Below are 22,088 nucleotides of genomic sequence, written 5' to 3' on the forward strand. Positions count from 1 at the left end.
GGATGGAGGTGAGCATGGAGGTTAGGTGAGGATGGAGGTGAAGATGGAGGTGAGGATTGAGGTGGGGATGGAGGTGAGGTGGGGATGACGGTGGGGATGGTGGTGGGGATGGAGGTGAGGATGGAGGTGGGGATGGGGATGGAGGTGGGGATGGTGGTGGAGGTCAGGATGGAGGTGAGCATGGAGGTTAGGTGAGGATGGAGGTGAAGATGGAGGTGAGGTGAGGATGGAGGTGGGGATGTAGGTGAGGTGGGGATGGCGGTGAGGTGAGAATGGAGGTGAGCATGGAGGTTAGGTGAGGATGGAGGTGAGGTGAGGATGGAGGTGGGGATGGAGGTGAGGTGAGAATGGAGGTGGGAATGAAGGTGAGGTGATGATGGAGGTGAGGTGGGGATGGAGGTGGGGATGGATGTGAGGTGGGTATGTAGGTGAGGATGGAGGTGAGGATGGAGGTGGGGATGGAGTTGGGGATGGAGGTGAGAATGGAGGTGGGGATGGAGGTGAGGTGGGTATGGAGGTGAGGATGGAGGTGGGGATGGAGGTGGGGATGGAGTTGGGGATGGAGGTGAGGATGGAGGTGAGGATGGAGTTGGGGATGGAGGTGAGGTGGGGATGGAGGTGAGGATGGAGGTGGGGATGGAGGTGAGGATGGAGGTGAGGATGGAGGTGGGGATGGAGGTGAGGTGGGTATGGAGGTGAGGATGGAGGTGGGGATGGAGGTGAGGATGGAGGTGAGGATGGAGGTGGGGATGGAGGTGGGGATGGAGGTGAGGTGGGGATGGAGGTGAGGTGGGTATGGAGGTGAGGATGGAGGTGAGGATGGAGGTGGGGATGGAGGTGGGGATGGAGGTGGGGATGGAGTTGGGGATGGAGGTGAGGTGGGGATGGAGGTGAGGATGGAGGTGGGGATGGAGTGGGGATGGAAGTGGGGATGGAGTGAGGTGGGTATGGAGGTGAGGATGGAGGTGGGGATGGAGCCGGGAACCTGATATCCACAGCCAGTCAGTCAGAAAGTGTTCCTGGAGGGAACAGATGTGCTGCCAAGAGCCAGCTAATGGACATGTCTCTCCTGTTAGCGATCTCACAAAGCTTACGTGACGGCCAGAGCTGAGGTGACCAGGAGAAGGGGGAGGAGGGGGAGGAGGGGGAGGGGTAGTGGTGTAATTTGAAAAGGCACTTGTTTATTGTTGGATAGCATGTATTTATTTCGTGCCTCCGCAGATTGTGGCTAAGGGCTGAGCTGGGACGGTAACATAATTAGAGAGAGCGACAGAGAAAGAGAGTGAGAGAGTGACAGATATAGGAAGGGGGGAGTGAGCATAGAGAGAGAGAGAGAGAGAGAGAGAGAGAGAGAGAGAGAGAGAGAGAGAGAGAGAGAGAGAGAGAGAGAGAGAGAGAGAGAGTGTCACAGCAGCTAGCTAACCTGACAAACCTTTCAATGATGCCCTGGGCCAAGGTGTCGTGACCCCTACGTGACCCCTACGTCTATATTAGGCAGATCCCCTCCCTCCCCTCCCTCTCATTCCATCTCTCCGCCACTCCCTTCGTTCCCAAATCTCTCTGATTAACTGGCTCTAATGGGGGTTGTTCCAGTGTTGGCTCCCCAGCCAGGGAGCGGTCCCCACTCAAGCAGTCACACCATTAGACTGCACACAAACAACTCAATCACCGCTTCTGCATTCACACACACACACACACACACACTGACACGTGCTGACATGCACATATGCTTCTGCACACACGCATGCATACAGGCACACACACACTGGCTATATATGTATATACAGTGTATACACAAAACACTCACACAAAGGTACAGATGTATTTTCCAGTCAGGTCTGATGTACAGTGATGGTGGATGTTTCTATAGCCTCCTCGCCTCACCAGATGAAAAAGTTCCATCTATAAATACACTTCTCCTCCTCAAAACAGTGCACCTGAGGTCGGGTTCCAACCCAAATGTACTTATCAACACCACACAGGGAGGCACAAAATTCCAGGCTGCTAATTTAGTCACAACCCCCTCCCTAACTTCCATGTAGTTAAATAAACAACTTCCAAACAGAACACATAAAGGAAACCCACCATGCCAGTCAACAAGCAAAGCACCGAGGTGACCCCAGCCTGCACTGCAGCCCTCACAATATGTTTACATATTACACTTTAGATACATGTATAGCACTGCGTAAGCTTATTTATGAATGAACTTGAATATGAATAGTTATATGTATACTGTACACCTGCAAGACCAGACAGAACCTATTTATATCAGTTAGTGAATGAGCAGTTCCTGTTCAGGTCCCAGAAAACATGAGGACAGGACAGCTCAGAAAACATGAGGACAGGACAGCTCAGAAAACATGAGGACAGGACAGCTCAGATATGAGACGAGTATGGCGGCGCATTCCCATAATACCCCACCGTCCTCACCATGACGACCATCTCCACGGTGAGAGAAAGAGAGGCTAGGAGGCTCATCTTATTTTGGAGTGGTGGTTTGTGGTCCATCTCAACAAGGAAACATCTACCCTGTGGTTTGGGACACTTCTTTTGGATACTAGGGTACTTGACGTTTGCAGCTATTCTAGACCTAGCTGTTTCCTGTTGGTGGCATTCACACACGTTCTCCTAGGTTGTGTAAAACGCCATTGCCAAGGTTGTGTAAAAATGCGACAGCTAATCGGAAAACAGACGTGTACAAGGAACCAATCAGTAAAGGGTTAGGGTCTGGTTGAATAATTCAGACCAAAACATGTGCCTCTGTTATGTCACTTTCATTTTGAATTCCCTTGGTAGGTTTTCACCCTGACAGATCTTGAGTCTGACACGTTAACTGGTATCCTATAGGACAGGAGGTCTATAGACCGTCTATAGGAGAGGATAGATCTATAGACCTTCACCCTGACAGATATGCTGGAACCTTCATCGTTTGGACTTAGCTGCTCATGCTGTGGTTTGATATACGCTGCCCTCGATTAACAATATTGAAAGTTGAATCACATGAGGATGGGAATTGTATGGAGAAGGAGAGAGAGAGGGGGGGAGAGAGAGAGAGAGAGGAGAGAGAGAGAGAGAGAGGGGGGGGGGAGAGAGAGGGTGGGAGAGAGAGAGGGGGAGAGAGAGAGAAGGAGGGGGGGAAGAGGGTGGGGGAGAGAGAGAGAGAGAGGGAGAGAGAGGAGAGAGAGAGAGGGGGGGAGAGAGAGAGGGGGGGAGAGAGAGAGGGGGAGAGAGAGAGAAGGAGGGGGGGAAGAGGGTGGGGGAGAGAGAGAGAGGGAGAGAGAGAGGGAGAGAGAGAGAGAGAGACTGCCCAAAAGACTACCATGTGTGAGGAATCACAGAAATTCAGTATAGGCTCATTCAAACTTCACACAGTACCAGGGACAACTCATTATAAGTCATTATCCACTATATGTATCAATTCAGCATATCAATTATATGTCTAAAAAGACAAAACTGTATTTAGTGTTAATTTCAAAATCGAACTAACACGCTGCTTGTCAGCATATTTGAGTGGACAAGAATAGGATTCATAAAGCATAACTCCTGTACATCTGGGGGAGGGAGAGGGTAAGAATGTGTGTGAGAGAGATGTGGGAGGGGAAGGGAGGTGAGGGATGGAGAGCGGAGGAAGGGAGGGAGGGAACATAGAAAGAATGAAAGAAAGAGGGAGGAGAGAGCGAGTGAGAGGAGGAATGATAGAGAGAGGGATTGACTAGAAGGAATAGTCCTCTACTCAGTCACTCCAAGTCAGTGAGGGTCAGAGCTCCTTGGTCTGTCTGTTTGTTTGTCAGGTGAGTCCACTCAGATTCCACTTCTGCCTCCACTCTCAGCATTTTCTTTTCTTCATGTTGGATGATGACACGTTTAATATTCTGTGATATTGCGAGGGGTCAGAGCTAACTGAGTATCTATATAAACAGTCAAAACAGTTATGATGGGCTTATCTCTGGCTTCCAGATCTTAAGAACTCTGTTTTTGAATATGACTCTACTAATCTGGCTCTCTGACAGCTAAGTAAACGTTGGGTTTTGTAGACACACTGGTGTGTTTCTGAGAGAGTGCCAGGAATACCACAGGTGTTTCAACACAAAGCAGTAGGTCTTCCTACAAACAATTATCAAACATATAATCATGGGTTTGTGTTTTAAATAACTTATTAGTGTAGTCACTTGCTTTGTGAATTAATGTAGTCACCTTGTCTGTAAATTCAGTATACCTGAATATGCAGTGCTACACTTTAGATTAAAAAGAGAGATGTGAGTGTGTTGGTGTTACAGTTTAGCTGTAGATAAAGAGTTGTAGATACCTGGAGTTCAACGTCAGACAGCAGAAAAACGTGACATGTTAGATGTGACTCAGAGCTTCACTTATAAACCTGCACCTGTACTCATTTCTTGTCTCGTGTTTTTGCAGTGGGACTCCAAAACTCTCATCTAGTTTCTCTGTCTGCTACTGTGTCTGGGGGTGAAATGAGCTGCAGTTGCCTCAGGGTGACAAATATACTTTTGAGGTTTGGTTTGAGAGCAGACATTTTTATATTGCTAATTATATGTCTACATTTTGTAATTTGGTGATATGCAGTTGTAGTTCTGTGGTTTAGCTTTGAGTTCTTTTGTCTAAAGAGCCGTTTCAATGGTAGAACAAAAACATCTCATTTAAAAAAAAGTATTATTCTTTTTTATATATTGTGCTAAATTAAAATACAGTTTTTAAAGATCAAAGGATCCTAATGGTTTAAATGACAAAACAGCTGAGTAGAGTATAGTATTTGCAGAATATGAGTCAGCATATGAGCTGCCTGAACATGACTTCATTAGAACTAATTAGTTGCCAATGAACACAAGATAATGAGCACATTCTAAGTAGTTACTGCGCCTTGCTCAAATGAACCTCCAGCCAAGCAACACGCAGCAAGGCCCTCTGGTGAGCCTGCGTCTCTGTCCTGATTCCTGGTTCTGTCCAGATGATGTCACCATTGTACTTCCTGATGCCTCAGCAAAATATTCACCTTTAGTCAACTCCCGCAAATTACGTTTCTCAACAGATAATTGGCTACCTGCCCAGACCCACTCTTTAAGGACATGGATGTGATCATTTAGAACCTTAACAGCGTGAATAACCCCTAATCATAGTAGCTCGTTGACACCTCAGTCAGGGGCCAATCCTCCAAGCTGAACTCGCTAGCTGTGACACATTCCTTTGCGCATACCGATGTCTGTCTAATCTCTTTACAGGCGCATTTTGCTACGCAGGAACGATGGATCGCATCTTCATCCTCGGATTCAGCTCCCTCCTCCTCCTCTTCCTCTTCTCTTCCCCTGCTCACGCGGAGCCCCGCCTGTCAACATCGTCCCCGCGCAGGTCCACACGCGCTCCGGCCGCCAAAGTGCGCCTGGCTGGAAACTTTGCCCGCGGACCTAACGAGGGTCGAGTGGAGGTTCTGCACAACAACACGTGGGGGACCGTGTGTGACGACGACGTGGACATCAAACTGGCTAACGTGGTGTGTCGCGAGCTGGGCTTCCAGAGCGGCATCACGTGGGCGCACAGCGCTAAATATGGAGAGGGAGACGGTGAGAGTGGGAATACTTCACGAGTCTAAGTGGATAGGCTTTAAAGCTCAGAACCAGATGTCTACATGAAGGGGTCCAGAGAAATGTAGTTTCACTGGTCTCTAGTAGACACCCTTGCCAAAACCACAAACTAACTAGACACTTTCACACGATAGCCTACAAGTTAACTTGATACATCAGGAAGAGTTGAGCACCTTATACAGGCTAAAACAAAATGAGTCTATGGAGAGTATCACCAGTCCAGATAGCCACATTCAAAAACGTATTCACTAGTCCATTCAATGGTCCATTCACTGGTTCATTCTCTTGAACTGAACTGATTAATAAATAATTGGCTCTGCTAGCTGTGCCATTCTGGATATAGCCCGACTCTGATCTTCAAACTCGTACCTTTCCAATTACACAGAACAAACATAGGTCTACCCACACGCCATTTCCATGGTAGCAGCCAAACGTGTCGGAGAACACCAATTAAGATGCAAAAATAACTGCTCCTCTGACTCACCAGCCATAAAGAAACAAAGATAACTTATGGGATTCTGGAGCAGTCCTCATTAGGGCCGGTCGGTAGCAGGCTGGCATGGCGATAAATACGCGCGGGCGCGAGAGAGAGCGGAGCATTTGTTTTACAGTAATGACAGCTTTGCCTTGCCAGGATGCTGTTACACTTCCCATACTTTATGGCGCTTCTTTACTGCCCCCTTTAAATTCTAATTAAAGGGAAGGGCGAGGGGTAGCACGGCCGCGCGGGCGCTCAAGTCCCCATTGCTCTTGGCCCCGGGTATGGAATAGGCTACGGTGCAGTTGTTTACTAAACGTAGCCTACCTTCGCAAGCGTCGCATGCTAAATCAGCGAGCCTGTTAAAGTCAAGTAGTGTTTAAAGGCTTGAAAGGCGGGTTATGGACCCTGTGTTATTACAGCGAAGTCGTCCTGACTGCCTATAATCAGATGAGCTAACCTAAATGCAAGAACAAATATCCGAGCAATTGAAGAAATCCTTTTTGTTATGTTAATATATTGGGGTTGGGTCAAATCAAGATCTAATATACCTTATTAGGGCCCCATAGAAGAGCCATATCACACGCGCAACTTTCAAAAATGCCATATCTTATATCTGATATTGTTCCTATGGTCTCTCCCTCTAACAAAGTCATATCTAACATACCTTAATGTAGCCTGTGACAAGCATCCAAATCTCAACCTTTCCTTTGTCCCCAATGGTAGTCATGCTAGTGATACAGAGAGGGATGATATGTGTAGGTATCTAGCCATAGACATCATGGATATGTGTAGGTCTCTAGCCATAGACATCATGGATATGTGTAGGTCTCTAGCCATAGACATCATAGATATGTGTAGGTATCTAACCACCTGACCTTGGTGCTTCCCAGGCCCCATCTGGATGGACAACGTGCGCTGTGAGGGCTTGGAGAAGAGTCTGAAGGAGTGCAAGCACAACGGCTGGGGCGTGCACGACTGCAAGCACGGCGAGGACCTGGGCGTGGTGTGCACCCCCGAGCGCCGGCTGGACCAGACAGGCTCACGCAGGGGCCACTCCATCGCCCTCAGGCCCAACGTCAGCCCCTCACCCCAGTGGCAGAGCATCTTGGCGGGCCGCCGGGGGCAGGCCTACCAGGGGAACGGACACCCCCCAGAGATGCCACACAGGCAGCATCTCCAGCACTCGGTACGCTGATGGGACCAGGACCCCAGACTGGACTACAACAGAACAGAACAGACTAGATGTGACTAGACTAGAAATATAATTTGTCCAACTAGGTGGACATTTTCCTTGTAGCTTGTCACACGTAACACATATATTATCACTGGGCAACATGTTTATTTTAGCTGATTGGTGGTCCTTGACTGAAACCTTTGTGACCTTGAATCCTTGCCCCTTGTGTCACCCACCTCAGGGCTCCAGTAAGGTGCGTATCCAGGAAGTGCGTCTGCGACCCATCCTCATGGCAACCAAGAGGAGCTCCCTGATCACAGAGGGTGTGGTGGAAGTGAAGCATGCTGGGAGATGGAGACAGGTGTGCGACCTGGGTTGGAGTCTGAACAGTAGCAGGGTGGTGTGTGGCATGCTGGGATTCCCAGACGCAGCGCAGCACAACGCACACACCTACAAGTGAGTCCAACATTCCTTCCTCCTCTCTCTCATCCTCACTTCACCTCCTCCTAACTCTCTCCTCCTCTCTCTCCTCCTCCTCTCTAATCTAATCTAATCACACCTCTTCGTATGTCACTTCCTCTCTCCTCCTCTCTCCTCCTCTCCTGTCCCTGAAGGACCTCTCTGAACCCTGTCTTCTCTGCTGCTGCACTGTTGGGTGAGATGAATAACCACTCCCAGTCTGGGGAGGCCATGGACAGCCTGTTTTAATGCTGTTTCACATCACCTCTCATCAGGTTGGAACACAGGCCCTTTATCTGCCTTATCTGCCTCACTCAGAGTCCCCCTTCCCCCCTCCTCTTCCTCCCCCTCTACCTCCCCCTTGCCCTCCTCTTCCTCCCCGTAGTGGGATGATAAAGCCGTCCCCTCCTCTTCCTCCCCGTAGCGGGATGATAAAGCCGTCCCCTCCTCTTCCTCCCCGTAGCGGGATCGTCCCCTCCTGTCTCCGTTCCCCTCTCTACCTCTCCACATGTCTCTTGCTCTTCACGTTCTCCTCTGGCTCCCCCTACATCCCTCCCTCCTCCCTCTATCTCTCTCGCTCACGTTCTCTGTCTGATGTTCTCTCTCCCTCTTTCTCCCCCCCTCCTCTGTTTCTCCGTCTCATCTCTCGCCCTCCTTCTCTCCTTCTCTCCCCTCATCCTTAACCTTCATCTCTCTCTCGCTCTCTCTCTTTCTCCAGATGCTATCTTCTCCCTGCTCCAGAGACAAACAGCCTAACTTTAACTTTTAGATTCTGGTGAAGGGCTGTAATATACCAGCTGATTGTTCTTTAACTGACTCATCAATACTGCGGCCTGGAAAAAAAAACAGCTATGGAGGTGTAGAAGTCTAGAGGATGTGTAGAGGTCTCTCTCTCACTGAGGATGTTGGGGTGGGTGGAGTTACTGACTCGGGCATTCATCTTATCATCTTTTCATCCTCTTAGAGGTCTTTTGACGTGACCTCGACACTGGCATTTGTTAAAGAACTCTCCCTCTTTTATCAGTCTCTTACTCACTCTCCCTTTTTCTTTCTCTATCTTTCTTTCTCAATCACTCTTTTTTTATCTCTCATTTACCGTCTGTCATTCTCACTTTTACCCCCTCCCTCCCTCCCTCTCAATTTCCTTCTCTCCCTCTCTCTCCCTCTCTGTACCGTTACGTCACTGTGGAGAACACTTTGGGATCCAGACGGTTCTGGTGTCGACCACAGGATGACCACACATTAGCAGGGCTGTTCCGGGGCTGTCGTGAGGATGAGGGAGGGCTGGTCTGTGGTCATCTCACAGACAGGTCAGGAGAGCCAGGACAACAGCCTGTAAATATGTGAACCTGTGACCTCCATAACTGCAGTCAAATGCTCTACCACTGAGCTCAACCAATTTGTCTTCCTGCATGAGAATCAGGCTCATCACAATAATGTCACTTTTTACATGAAAGACCAATCTCCCTGTCATGAATCTGCTGACACAGATAGGCCAGCAAGACAGATGGATAGATAAGGTGGATGGATGAGGAGGAGAGATGCAGGTGGATGATTCTGGTGTGCGAGGAGCGGTGCCTGGCTCCCTACCAGAGATGGAGGGATGAGGGCGCAGGAGGGCAGGGTGGTATAGCCTGAAGGATGCTGGCTGCTTCTCTCCGAGGTCACCTGGCCGAGGTCACCTGGCCTGGGTCATGGACCATGTAGAGACAGAAATGACATGCCGTCGTGTCAATAAGATAAATAACATAAGGCCATTTAGTTTGTTTAATAAAAGAGCAAGCTATAGACCTGTGTTATAGGAAAGGTAACCTTAAATGACTTATTTTGTGATCGGGCGCTATATATCTAAAAAAATAAATGTATAATCTTTAAAAAAAAAATATATTAACTTGACCTTCCAGGGCGGGCGGGGGGTGCCGTTGGGGGGGCGGGGCGCCCCCCTAATATAATGGTAGGGGAAACACTGAGAGCGTCATCTCACATTCCCTTTAAAAGCAGGCGCGCTTGTTCCACGGCGGATTGCTATTATAACAGCGGATTTGCCAGGCGCACGCCAGGAGCGGTTCACAGCGGTTCGTAGCGGTTCGTAAAAGATTATGGGCCCTATTTTAACCCTTGTGCTGCCTTCGGGTCACATGACCCCAAGGTTCATAACGAACCATCGTTGTGTTTACCCAATTTTACCCAATACAAAAACTAATACAAATATTTTTCTTTTAACCTTCGCAATGTGGGGGGTCTGAGACAGCCCAACGGTTAAAAGAAAATGCTTCACTTTGTTTTTGTATGCGGTAAAGTTGCCGCAATACGACGGTGGGTCACAATGACTGATGGGTCAGAATGACTCGAAGATAACACAAGGGTTAAACTATCTGAAACGCAAGTATCAAAACGCAAAGCGCAAGTAACTTTGTGGGCGGGACTCCGGCGCTGTTGCTATTATACCGGCGGGATAAATGACTTTGCGCCTGGCGCAAATCTAAAATGGGTTGGTCTGAAGTAGCTACATTACTAATGGGTGTGGTTTGGGCGTAACGTGCAATAAACCAATCAGAGTATCATCTCACATTCCCTTTAAGAACAGGCGCGTTCAAATTCTCAGTCTTATTTTTATATACCTACATTTTATTTTTTTAATTGTTATATTTTTTTATTGTTTAGTTCTTAGAATTAGTTTAACCATTGTACTTTTTAAATTAATTTAAGACCTGTATATGTTTATTGTTTGCACCTTCCTGAAACAGTAAATTCTGTGTTTGTGTAACATACATGGCGAATAAACCGAATTCTGATTCTGATTCTGATGGGGATGGAAGAGGAAACCCACCCAAATTAGCTTCGGTTAAACAGGCGTGGGAGGAAATTCCCACAATTGTTACAAATCAAGTTCACATACATAGAGATTTCTCATGAAAATCTTTTTAATCATTGACATGAAAGAAATGTAACACAGCCATACAATAAATCAAAACAATGTAATGTAGCTTCGCAGGAAGAAGACCCAGGGGCCTCATGTACATTTACATTTAGTCATTTAGCAGACGCTCTTATCCAGAGCGACTTACAGTAAGTACAGGGACATTCTCCCTGAGGCAAGTAGGGTGAAGTGCCTTGCCCAAGGACACAACGTCATTTTGCACAGCCGGGGAATCGAACCGGCAACCTTCAGATTACTAGCCCGCTTCCCTAACCGCTCAGCCACCTGACTCCCATGTATAAACGTTGCGTACGCACAAAAAGCTTGCGTACGCCGGTTTTCACGCACACTTTGTGATGTATAAAGATTTACTTGACGTGAGAATGTGCGGACCGTCACGGAAACTTTTGAGCAGACGTGAGAATGTGCGTACCGTCCGCAAAGTCTTGTCTGGCTCTGTAACGTGGCGAATTATAACTGAAAAGTGCCGAAACTCACCAAACATTACAAAATATAGTTTCCACTACTACGTTTATAACGTTGACTATTCAAAAAAACATAAAAATAAAAGTTTGATCATTAATGTGGATGATCACATCAAAATGCCAAAACCCAAAACGGGAAATGCTATATAGCCTTCTGTTTAATCCGCCACCACTTACAGTTTTTTTTATTCGCTTTGGTACTATTTTCACAAGTATGTGGTAAAACCTCACAACTGTTAGTACACAACTCAAAGCAGATCATCAAAAAGTCAGTTTTTTCAAACATGTAATCACATGTTCAATTGACAAAGTACAATGCACAAAATTACACAATCACTTTTTCACCACACCTAATCAGTGTGTCATCAAAGAAATATATTTCATATGAAGTAATTGTCTTTCACAATGCAATGCTCACAATACTTTTTATATGCTTCTCATCTAATTTGCGTAAATACATTTGACCAACACTTAATCCAACTGATCTTAATGGTTAATCACTGAACCGTTTGGTAAACCTATATATTTTCATTTCAGCAATAAACAGTATATTGATTTTGAGAACTAGAGAGGTGAACTAGAGAGAGAACAGAGAGGTGGGCATGAGAGAGGTCAACAGAGAGGTCAGAGGGATGGGCATGGGCACCAACAGAGAGGTCAGAGAGGTGGGCATGGGCACCAACAGACAGGTCAGAGAGGTGGGCATGGGCACCAACAGACAAGTCAGAGAGGGGGGCATGGGCACCAACAGAGAGGTCAGAGAGGTGGGCATGGGGCCTCTAAATATGATGTTTTGTTCTCATTTAGTTACATAGTAGAAAGTATACCTATGTTACAATTATATCTGAAAAATAGTAAAAACTACGTAATTTTCCCAAATGATTGTAGACGATGCGGTCAATCTTACGTTGATTGTGATTTATAAAGGAAAGGTGCGCAGGACCTGGCGTACGACCGGTTTTATACATGTGAATATGTCTGTACGTAGGTACTTTTCGAGTTTTGGCCCTACGCCATCTTCTGGTATGAAAGCTGTGCAATCCTTTATACATGAGGCCCCTGGCCTCTCCAGCAGTGCGCACGGGCCAAGCATGCGCCCTTAAAATAGCATCTGAATAACGCGCCATTGACTTTAGACTTACTTTGAATAACGCGCCATTGACGTTTTTCCTGGTCTGTGGCGGAATTGTTTTTCTGAAACTGCAAAATAGCACCAGGGAACGTTTGCGCCGGAACACGCCTCCTTTTTTCGCTGAACCGCCCCTGGGAGCGCAAGGTCATTCCCTAATCTACCGACGTGCGTCTATGGAGGGAAAAGTCCGCTTTGCGTAGAGTGCAAACTAGGAATGAACTTGGAACTTGCGTCGTTGACAAAGTCAATTGCGCTGGGTGCAGAATAGGGCCCATGGAATTTAACAGAGCTGTACTGACGTACCATAGCAAACAATGGGGTTTTAAGTGCAATGTTTTAAAAATACGCTCTCGTTGTGATCGGCCCGAATTGCATAAGTTAGTAATTGGCTACTCTCTAGACTGAAGTAACCTTTCGTTTGTCTAAATTAGCTAGCAAGACAGTCAGCCCTCCCAAAATACCGAATTTAACTAGCACTAGCTACTTAGACTAACTACTGTAGCTATCCAACATAAGCTAGGTTGCCTACTTTAAATAGTTAATTTAAAATTCAAAAACAGTTTATTGAATATTTGTACTGACTTTTTTCTTGGTATCTGCACTTAGCAGCGTCCAACTGGGCTAGCCTTCAATCGACGATAAGCTCCCTCAGCTTCTATGTACCGTTAGGCTATAGACTGCACTTTCACCTGGCCCAGGGCAACCTCTTGTGGGGGGAGGGGTGACAGGATCTGAGTGTGGAAATCTGTGGATTTCTTAACGAAATGTTTCAATCATAGACTATGGTTTCTATAGGCTAAAATGTGTTTTTAATTTTTTTAGGTTGATTTGTCCTAGCCTGGTCCTAACCGGACCCTCGTACATTTAATTTGTACAGAGGGTCTGGGATCGCTCCATTGACAAGCGTTAACTTCCTTGAAGGCGGGTACTATGTTGAAGTTTAAAACAATTGGATCTGCCCAGAGCCACTCTGATCTGCCATAACCAATCGTTAGCGTTCGCCTTACCCAACGCCTTCACCACTACTGTAACGGAGCTAGCTGCCGTAGCTGGAAAATCCAACTTTTCCCGAACCCCATGGGGAGGAGGGCCACAACATCATGGCCACCAACAAAACTTAGCAAGGATTGTTCTTGCTCCGGCTTTAACTTATGGATATTTGGCAGCGTTGCCACAACCGACCGAATAGCTTCGCTCGCATCTTTCTCCGCCGCTATTACTGAACTACAACTCAAACTAGTGCACAACATCAATGTCATCGTTCTCAGCCACTCCCTCTGTTCGCTGATTGGACCTACAAAAAATGTGTTTCTGAAAAGCGACTAATACACGGAAATCCCAGACCTAGTACAGAAGCAAAATGAAAATTGAGCGGAACTACGTAGGAGGGTAGAGCCAGGCTAGATTTGTCCTACAGTAAAGTTGAAAGTTTTCCATTAATGAAAAAATAAAAAATATCTGGATGACGGACAATATGCGACTGGCGATGGGGGGACCAGTGGGGGGCCAGCAATTTTCTCAGGGTGGCGGTAGCCCCCCCTGCCCCCCCCCCTGACACCGCTACTACACCAGAATGCGAGCTTTGTGTTTGTAAATCGAATTTTAGCCCGCACTGAAATATATGCCGCAGTTGATACGGGAACAATGATACCAAGCTATGCACTTGTAGGCTATACGCGATCTTACAGCATGCTGTAACACACTTTGGTTGTGGATAGTATGTCCATACGTGGCAAAATCCATTGTTATGTCTAAAAAAATATTTTAGATATAGTATAAGTTTAGCTAAATTGCAAATTCTGCGGATAGCCTACCAAAGTTGAATTAGCCAATGTTGTTAGCGATGCTAGCTAACGTTGGTTTGCTAGCTGTATTTCACTGGGTCTTGCAGCTGTTTGATTTACTGAAATTATTATGAAATGTTATGTTCTACTAGACATTTGCCAGTCACTGTATTTCCAAGCCCTGATAGTGTAACTGAGACGACACAGTAAATAATTCCTCTTTCAATAAGCCCCCGTTCCAGTGTTGAGCATTAAATTAGCTGCACGGCGTGTAGAGATCTTGGGGCGAAGCCAGTCTTTTTTGTACTAAAACCAGGCTATACGCCACTTCAAAATATAAGCCTTACCACCACAATAAAACTGTAAAATCGGGGTACAAGCCGTGGTTTTATTTCCCAAAAATACGGTACACATACATACACACACACATACACACATATACATACACACTCAGAACATACACTCACATACACATAGAGTACATACACATACACAATACATACACACACCCAAACACACACACACGTGGAGGAACTGATGCGTGCACACACAGTAATGATAGCTCTGTGCAGAAGCTACTTGGCAGTGGAGCTTCATTGTTTCTCTAAGGTCAAACCTCCAGTTTAGTGTCCTCATGTTGGGATGTCCTGGTGTTGGCTGGTTTAATGACAGGGCAGAGGGGCTGGTTCCGGGTGTGGAGGGCTATGGTTGGTTGCAGTCTAGTCTGTGTTAGGTTGGTGCCGGGCGGGATCTGGGGGTAGGGGTCAGAGGTCAGATGCCTTGGCACCAATCCCCATTAGGCTGGTATTACCCCCTTTAAAGAGGGTAATCATGTTTATATTTTTACAGTATATATTGTGTTCATTGTAGGCATATTTACAGTAAGCATATGGTAATTGTATCTTTTTAAATATTTATTTTTCTATTCTTTGATTCATTTGTCTATGGTGTAGTGAATTAACCAGTTGAATTAAATTAGATCTTCCCAAATTGGCCATCTTGGTTTACAAACCAAGGACAGCCATTCTACTGCGATACTCAGGCTTCAAAGGGCCAGTAGAGTCCTGCATAGCCTGAAATGGCTTGGCATGGATTGACCCACAGCTCAGATGTCCCTCCCTCCCCCACAGGGTATGCTGGGAGTGTCACATCCATTCTTAGAAAGCCTGGCCATGCCTGTCTCCGGGCCCGTCTGTTGAGGCTGCATGAAGATGCTGTAATTACAGGTTGGGCTGGACTCAGGCTCTGCTGGGTTTCTGCTGAGCAGGGGAGAAAAAAAATCACCCCAATTATAGCTACGTGTGTGAGAGAGAGAAGGAGGGAGAGATGTGGACCAACCAGGCTTTCCGGCACTAGTGAAAAACGAAGCAATTACAGCCATGCCCTGCTGTCGGTCGCTGTGTCAGCAGGCGTCTGTGTCTCTCACCGTGGAGACTGGAGGACTCAAACCACCATTTTGGTTAATGATGCTGGTGTGGAACTTGCCCTGGGATGGGGGGTATATCATTTTCCCTCCACCGGGTGACATTTTGTGTGACAGATTCTGTCTTGGTGTCCGCAGTCTGTGTGATCTTCAGCCGCGGTCCCGTCTGTAATTTATTTGTACGTCTTTCAATTTCCAAGCGCGGCGCGCGCCTCTTCAAGTGGTCTCGGAGCTGTGTTGATTTGTGCGGTCTGAAACAGGCAGCGGTCAATGTGTTCGACCCCAGATTGTGTGGCGTTTCTTCGGGGGCTTGTTTTAGCTGAGTCTGTCTTCACCACAGCCATGCTCCCGGGAACACACGCTTCACTAGACGTCTCAGAACGGCTCATTCACATGGATGTGTCGGTGAACTCATCTCTTCACGTTCCATCTAGTTTTATTTGTAGTGACCTTTGTACAAGTTACAGCCCTTTATCAAGTGCACAGATGCTCACAGATAAGCACATATAACTAACCTGAAACCCTCAGAAGGGAAAAATCACAAACATTCTGAGGAATAATTGAAGAAGTTGAGAAACAATTTTCAGGAGAACCACTTCTTGGTCTTCTCTGTGTGATGTCGCCTAGTAGATCATAACATGTGGAGAAGATAGTAGGACAACTACTAGAGAGAGAGAGAGAGACAGAGACTGTTTGTATATGCATGTGCGTGTACGCGTGTGTGAGAGTTAAGGGAGGGGTGCTTACTGTTTAGACCAGAACAGCAGGGTGACTGTAGTGTGTGAACAAGAGGGTGGGTCTCTATGATAAAATACACACACACACACTCTCTCTCTCTCTCTCTCTCTCTCTCTTTCTCTTCACAGATTCCTCTTTTCTTCGTCTCAATCTCATTTTCCTTCTCTCTCCTCCATTAACTTGACAATAAGAAAGTAGAGACACAGAGAGAAAGTGAGGGGCTGAGAGAGGGGTGTGTGCAAGAGCGAGGAAGGTACAGAAAGAGTGTGTGTGTTTGAAGTTAAACTCAGTCCCACAGTTCATCAGGAGCTGGGCGGGTCCTGGTAATCAGAGCCCAGCTGGACTTGGGTGTCGTCTTTGCTCAGCCCCCACCTGCTTTTAGTGAACCCATAACCATATATACCTCACACTGGGCCCACAGACCCATATATACCTCACACTGGGCCCACAGACCCATATATACCTCACACTGGTCCCACAGACCCATATATACCTCAGATAGTGCCTAGAAAACTGCATAAACCCCACATGGCCCACACATAACCATAAAGAACACACATAACCAGTTATAGACCTCATCCTGGACCTAGAGAACCATCTGTAGACCCTGTTGTTCAATGTGGACCCCTCTTCAGTCCATAGATAATCTAAAGCAGTACCAGTGAGAAACCTGGTCGAGTAGAATCCTTCAAGCTGAAAGTTCAACCTCCCAGTGGGATGTTGCCATGGTTACTCGGGCATCGAGTTTAAGGCCACAAGTTCATCAGACGGTACCAGCTAATTAAATGAAGATGTGGTGGGTGGTTATTATGTTCTGCTGGCTTAACTGCCCTGTTTATTGGGTGAGTCTCTCAGCGAGAGAAAATGACTGTCTGATTGGCTTGTGGTGAGGTCATGTTCATGTCAGAAACATTCACACTGTAGTGAGGAGAGGAACAGAGACAGGGAAAGACAGAGAAAGACGCTAAGAGAGAAAACCTAGAGAGAGATGTATATGTATAGAGGGAGGGAGGGGGTAGAGAGAGAGAGAGAGGGTGGGGGAGGGAGGGAGGGAGGGAGAGAGAGAGGGAGAGAGGGAGGGAGGTAGGGAGGGATGGAGGGAGGGAGGGAGGGAGGGAGGGAGGGAGGGAGGGAGGGAGGGAGGGAGGGAGGGAGGGAGAGAGAGAGAGAGAGAGAGAGAGAGAGGGAGGGAGGGAGGGAGGGAGGGAGGGAGGGAGGGAGGGAGGGAGAGAGGTAGGGGGTAGAGAGAGAGAGAGAGGGTGGGGGAGGGAAGGAAGGAAGAGGTGCGTGCATGTGTGCGTTATGATTTCAGACAGACACGTTACAACAGCTCCACATGGTAGACGTATCCTAGGTATTTTACGAGTTATTTGTTATATATGCCTGCTCACACGCCCAAGGTAACGTCGTACAAGGACAGTACGTCCGTCCACAACAGCCGGGCTCTTCTCAGTTCAGCCGTGAACACAGATCACGTTGGCTCTTCTCAGTTTCCGTGTGAACACAGATCACGTTGGCTCTTCTCTGTTCAGCTGTGAACACAGATCACGTTGGCTCTTCTCAGTTCCCGCGTGAACACAGATCACGTTGGCTCTTCTCAGTTCCCGCGTGAACACAGATCACGTTGGCTCTTCTCAGTTCCTGCGTGAACACAGATCACGTTGGCTCTTCTCTGTTCAGCTGTGAACACAGATCCCGTTGGCTCTTCTCAGTTCTCGCGTGAACACAGATCACGATGGCTCGTTACAGAAACATGGCGTCATGGTACATGAAGATTAATGTGTCTGATCACAGACTTTGAAGCTACTTTCTATGTAAATGTGAATGTTGTGTTCCATGCAGTCTCCATGTCCACTGTTTAGATATTTGGTTTTGCATTCATTTAGCAGCTGCCACCTCATGAACCGACACCTCACAGCATTTAGACTTGTTTAGTTTCAGGATTTCAGGATGTGCTATCTATAGCACACCCTTCAAATGACTTCACCTGGGCGGTGTGTTTACCGGGATCGGCATGATGTAGCATAATAACACTGTTTCACCTACTGCATAGCTGCCTAATAACATGATAAAAGTCGATCACCTGTAACATTGCTCAGTAATCTGCTGATAACAGTGGATGGCTTGTTTGTGGCCGTGTGTCTGGACTTAGACATGCTCCATCAGTGCTCGTAGCCAAGGTGACTTACTAGCCTGGAATGTCTGCTGTTTCATGCTGGGTATCCAAATATTGAACTGCCTGTGTTATGCTTTCATATGCTTCTACCGTAGGAGTTTATTTCCTTAAGTGTGTGTGTGTGTGTGTGTTATTCTGTACCTAGCCTCCTGTTGGGAAGTCACGTTTGCATCTGGGAAGGTATGCCAGGTTTGATGTGATTCAACTGTGTGTGTGTGTGTGTGTGTGTACAGTGTGTGTACAGCAGGTACACACACTGTACACACAGTTGGGGTACCTGCTGTGTACACACAGCAGGTACCCACACTTTCCTGGCAGAGAGTGTGGGTGCCAGGCATGGGGGTGGGGCCAGGGAGTGGTGCCAGGCATGGGGGTGGGGCCAGGGAGTGTGGCCAGGCATGGGGGTGGGGCCAGGGAGTGGTGCCAGGCATGGGGGTGGGGCCAGGGAGTGTGGCCAGGCATGGGGGTGGGGCCAGGGAGTGGTGCCAGGCATGGGGGTGGAGCCAGGGAGTGGTGCCAGGCATGGGGGTGGGGCCAGGGAGTGGTGCCAGGCATGGGGGTGGGGCCAGGGAGTGGTGCCAGGCATGGGGGTGGGGCCAGGGAGTGTGGCCAGGCATGGGGGTGGGGCCAGGGAGTGGTGCCAGGCATGGGGGTGGGGCCAGGAAGTGGTGCCAGGCATGGGGGTGGGGCCAGGAAGTGGGGCCAGGGCCAGCTGACTGACAGGCATGCCTACTTTCTTTCTCAATCACCGTTTCTCGGACATGGAGATCAACAACAAGGCAAAGCCTGGTTTGTGTGTGTGTGTGTGTTTGTTTGTTTCTTAGGTCAAGCCCTGACTTCCCAGCAACATTGGTTGTTGCCGCTAAATGCTGTGGTTTTATATAGACTAGGTGTGGTTGGGCACTGAATGTTCAGGAGCTGGAAATTGACCTTTTTAACTTTCATCTAGAATCATGATTCTGTAGGGAGACAAAAGCCTGTATTCAGTAGCAAAAGCAACACAGATGTTAAACACCAACAAGAGGATTGTTAAATCTTAGAGTCTCAGTCAATGGACACTTGTTTAACTAGCAACACAAAGCAATGGTTTTCTTTTTAAACCTGGCTTACATACAAACCAGTCAGACAGCCAGCAAACCAGCTAATCAAACCAGCCAGCCTGTCAACCAGCCTGTCAGCCAGCCAACCAGCTAGCCAGTCAGCCAACCAACTAACTATCCAGCCAGCTTGCCAGCTAACCAGCCAAGCAACCAGCCAGCCATCCAGCCATGCATCCAGACAGCCAACCAGCCAACCAGCTAGCCAGCCAGCCAACCAACTAACTATCCAGCCAGCTTGCCAGCCAGCCAGCCAGCCTAGATACAGATATAGCTAAAGCACCAGAGAGACAGGACAGGAACATGGTCTGAGAGAACAGGAACAATACGTTCTAACTTCAACTGCACCAATCATCACCACAAACAGACCGTACCAGTCCATGCCTTAGAAAACCACTATACCACACACACACACACACACACACACACACACACACACACACACACACACACACACACACACACAAAGACAGACTATGGTATACAATTATATATGTTACAGGGGACAATTGTGTTGCCATGTCAGTGGTGTGTGTTAGGGGCCCACCAAGGAGGCTCATAAAAGCTGTGTGTGTTTGTGTGTGTGCGTGTGTGTTTGTTCCATGAGTGTGGTAGGTTTATGGCGGTCTCAAACCCAAACGCATTTACTAAAGATCGCAGAACTAACATCCTTCTCTACGTCTCTCTTCTCCTCCAGGAAAATCTGGGACACCAAGGTGGCAGACCCGTCCACAAGGTAGAGAACGTTCCAGATCCTCTGCTAAACACACACAAGCACAGCTTTTCCTCCCATGTTGGTGAATAGACTCAACAACCATTCAGTCAGCGCTTCCAGGCAGAACTCTGAACCTGAAAAGGAGTACCTGAGTGTGTGACCCCTGTGCTGCCCCTCCTGCAGGCTCAGCTTGATGGCCAGTAAGAAGGGCTTCTGGGTGGAGAAGGTGCACTGCCTGGGTACCGAGAACAGCCTATCAGAGTGCCACGCTCAGCTGTCCATCCCGCGCAGCCCCGTCCCCTGTAAGAGTGGCAGGCATGCAGTGGCCAAGTGTATTCCTGGTCCCCAGTTTGCCCGCATGTCGTCAGGACGCCCTCAAGCCCCCAACCCCACTGTGGTAAGACCCCACCCCGCAACACACACACACACACACATGCACACACACTCCTCCACTATAACCCACACAATACACACACATCACACCCACATTACATTTACATTTAGTCATTGAGCAGACGCTCTTATCCAAAGACTTACAGTAAGTACAAGGACATTCTCCCGAGGCAAGTAGGGTGAACTTGCCCTCGAACAAGGACACAATTTCATTTGGCCGTCATTTGGCCCCCCGCACCCCCCCCCCTCCTGCAGCCGGTGCGTCTGAAGGCGGGGCCACGCCTGGGAGAGGGCCGTGTGGAGGTGCTCAGGGAGGGGAAGTGGGGCACCATCGTAGACCACCTGTGGGACCGGGTGTCAGCCAGCGTGGTGTGCAGGGAGCTGGGCTTCGGCAGTGCCAAGGAGGCCCTCACTGGAGCCTACATGGGTCAAGGTGAGTCCCTGGCTCTCACTGCCTCAACATGCTGTACTGTTCTCAGGCCTCTTTTACATCTTTCTGTTCTCTCCTCTCCTCTCTTCTTCTATTTTCTGTCCTCTTATGGCCTCTTTCTCTCTATTACCCTCACTCCCTCTGTGTCCTGTTCCTCTCTTTCTCTCTCTCTCCTTCCTCTTCCCCCTCTCCAGCTCTCGACTACTCTGACTCTCTGTTCAACTTCCAACTTGTCCTCCTGGCTTTCCTTCATATGCACTTCTCACAACTTGAACTGTTGACTTCATCCAGCCATCTGGATGCAGGGATAAGCATTCTCTCTGGGAGGTACCTCTGAGCTCTCTGGGCATGCTGACTCCCTCTCCCTGTCGCTAGACTGGAACCGATCCCACAGCCATTACTGGGACTTATCTACGCCTGTACGCCTCCCTAGCGCTGAATGGTCGGAGTGTGGGTGTGTATGTGTGTGTGTGGGTATGGGTGGGTGTGTATGTGTGAGTGTGTGTGAAGCTGAAAATGTGTTGATGGTTCCTTTGAGGGACTTTTGTGGTATCCAGTGTTCCACCCAGCTGTTTTTGTGAGCCCCGCAGCTGATCACAGACACACACCCACAGACAGACAGACCCCCCCCCCCCCGCACACACACACACACACAGACAGACATACACACACACACCCACAGACCCCACACACACACACACACAGACAGACAGACAAACACACACAGACACACACACAGGTTTTCATAGAAGACACTTTATGAAGCAGATATCTGACTGGCAATGAGTTAATCTCATGAGAAATGAGGATCGTTGTGCATTTTCAGTCACCTTCTTTTTAATTTATTGGCATGGGTGTGGTCTGGTTGGAGCACACATCCATCTAGCACAAAGTTATAACTTTGTGGGTGTGTGTGTGTGAGAGTGTGTGTGTACAGAGCTGGTCTGAAACAGGCTAATGTAAGGTTCATATTGCATTACTTCCAACATTCCTTCCTAGCAGAAGCAGGGTTTAAAATAAGGATTCTTTCTTGCATTTACAACAGACAAACACTCTCACTCACTCACACACACACACACACACACAC

The 22,088-nt window shown here is 48.0% G+C and overlaps 1 protein-coding gene across 1 annotated transcript in view; it reads left to right on the top strand.

The window, feature by feature from the left end:
* Nucleotides 1-5,257: 5,257 nt before the first annotated feature.
* Nucleotides 5,258-22,088, top strand: part of loxl4 (lysyl oxidase-like 4) — a 22,404-nt gene continuing 5,573 nt past the window's right edge. The window contains exons 1-7 of the mRNA XM_067236541.1: nt 5,258-5,573; nt 6,966-7,261; nt 7,491-7,705; nt 20,161-20,199; nt 20,362-20,575; nt 20,827-21,004; nt 21,377-21,420. Coding sequence (XP_067092642.1) covers nt 5,258-5,573; nt 6,966-7,261; nt 7,491-7,705; nt 20,161-20,199; nt 20,362-20,575; nt 20,827-21,004; nt 21,377-21,420 — 1,302 coding nt within the window. The remainder of the gene's footprint in view (nt 5,574-6,965; nt 7,262-7,490; nt 7,706-20,160; nt 20,200-20,361; nt 20,576-20,826; nt 21,005-21,376; nt 21,421-22,088) is intronic.

Source organism: Osmerus mordax, chromosome 5, assembly GCF_038355195.1.
Source record: "Osmerus mordax isolate fOsmMor3 chromosome 5, fOsmMor3.pri, whole genome shotgun sequence".
In the NCBI taxonomy this organism is placed as follows: domain Eukaryota; kingdom Metazoa; phylum Chordata; class Actinopteri; order Osmeriformes; family Osmeridae; genus Osmerus; species Osmerus mordax.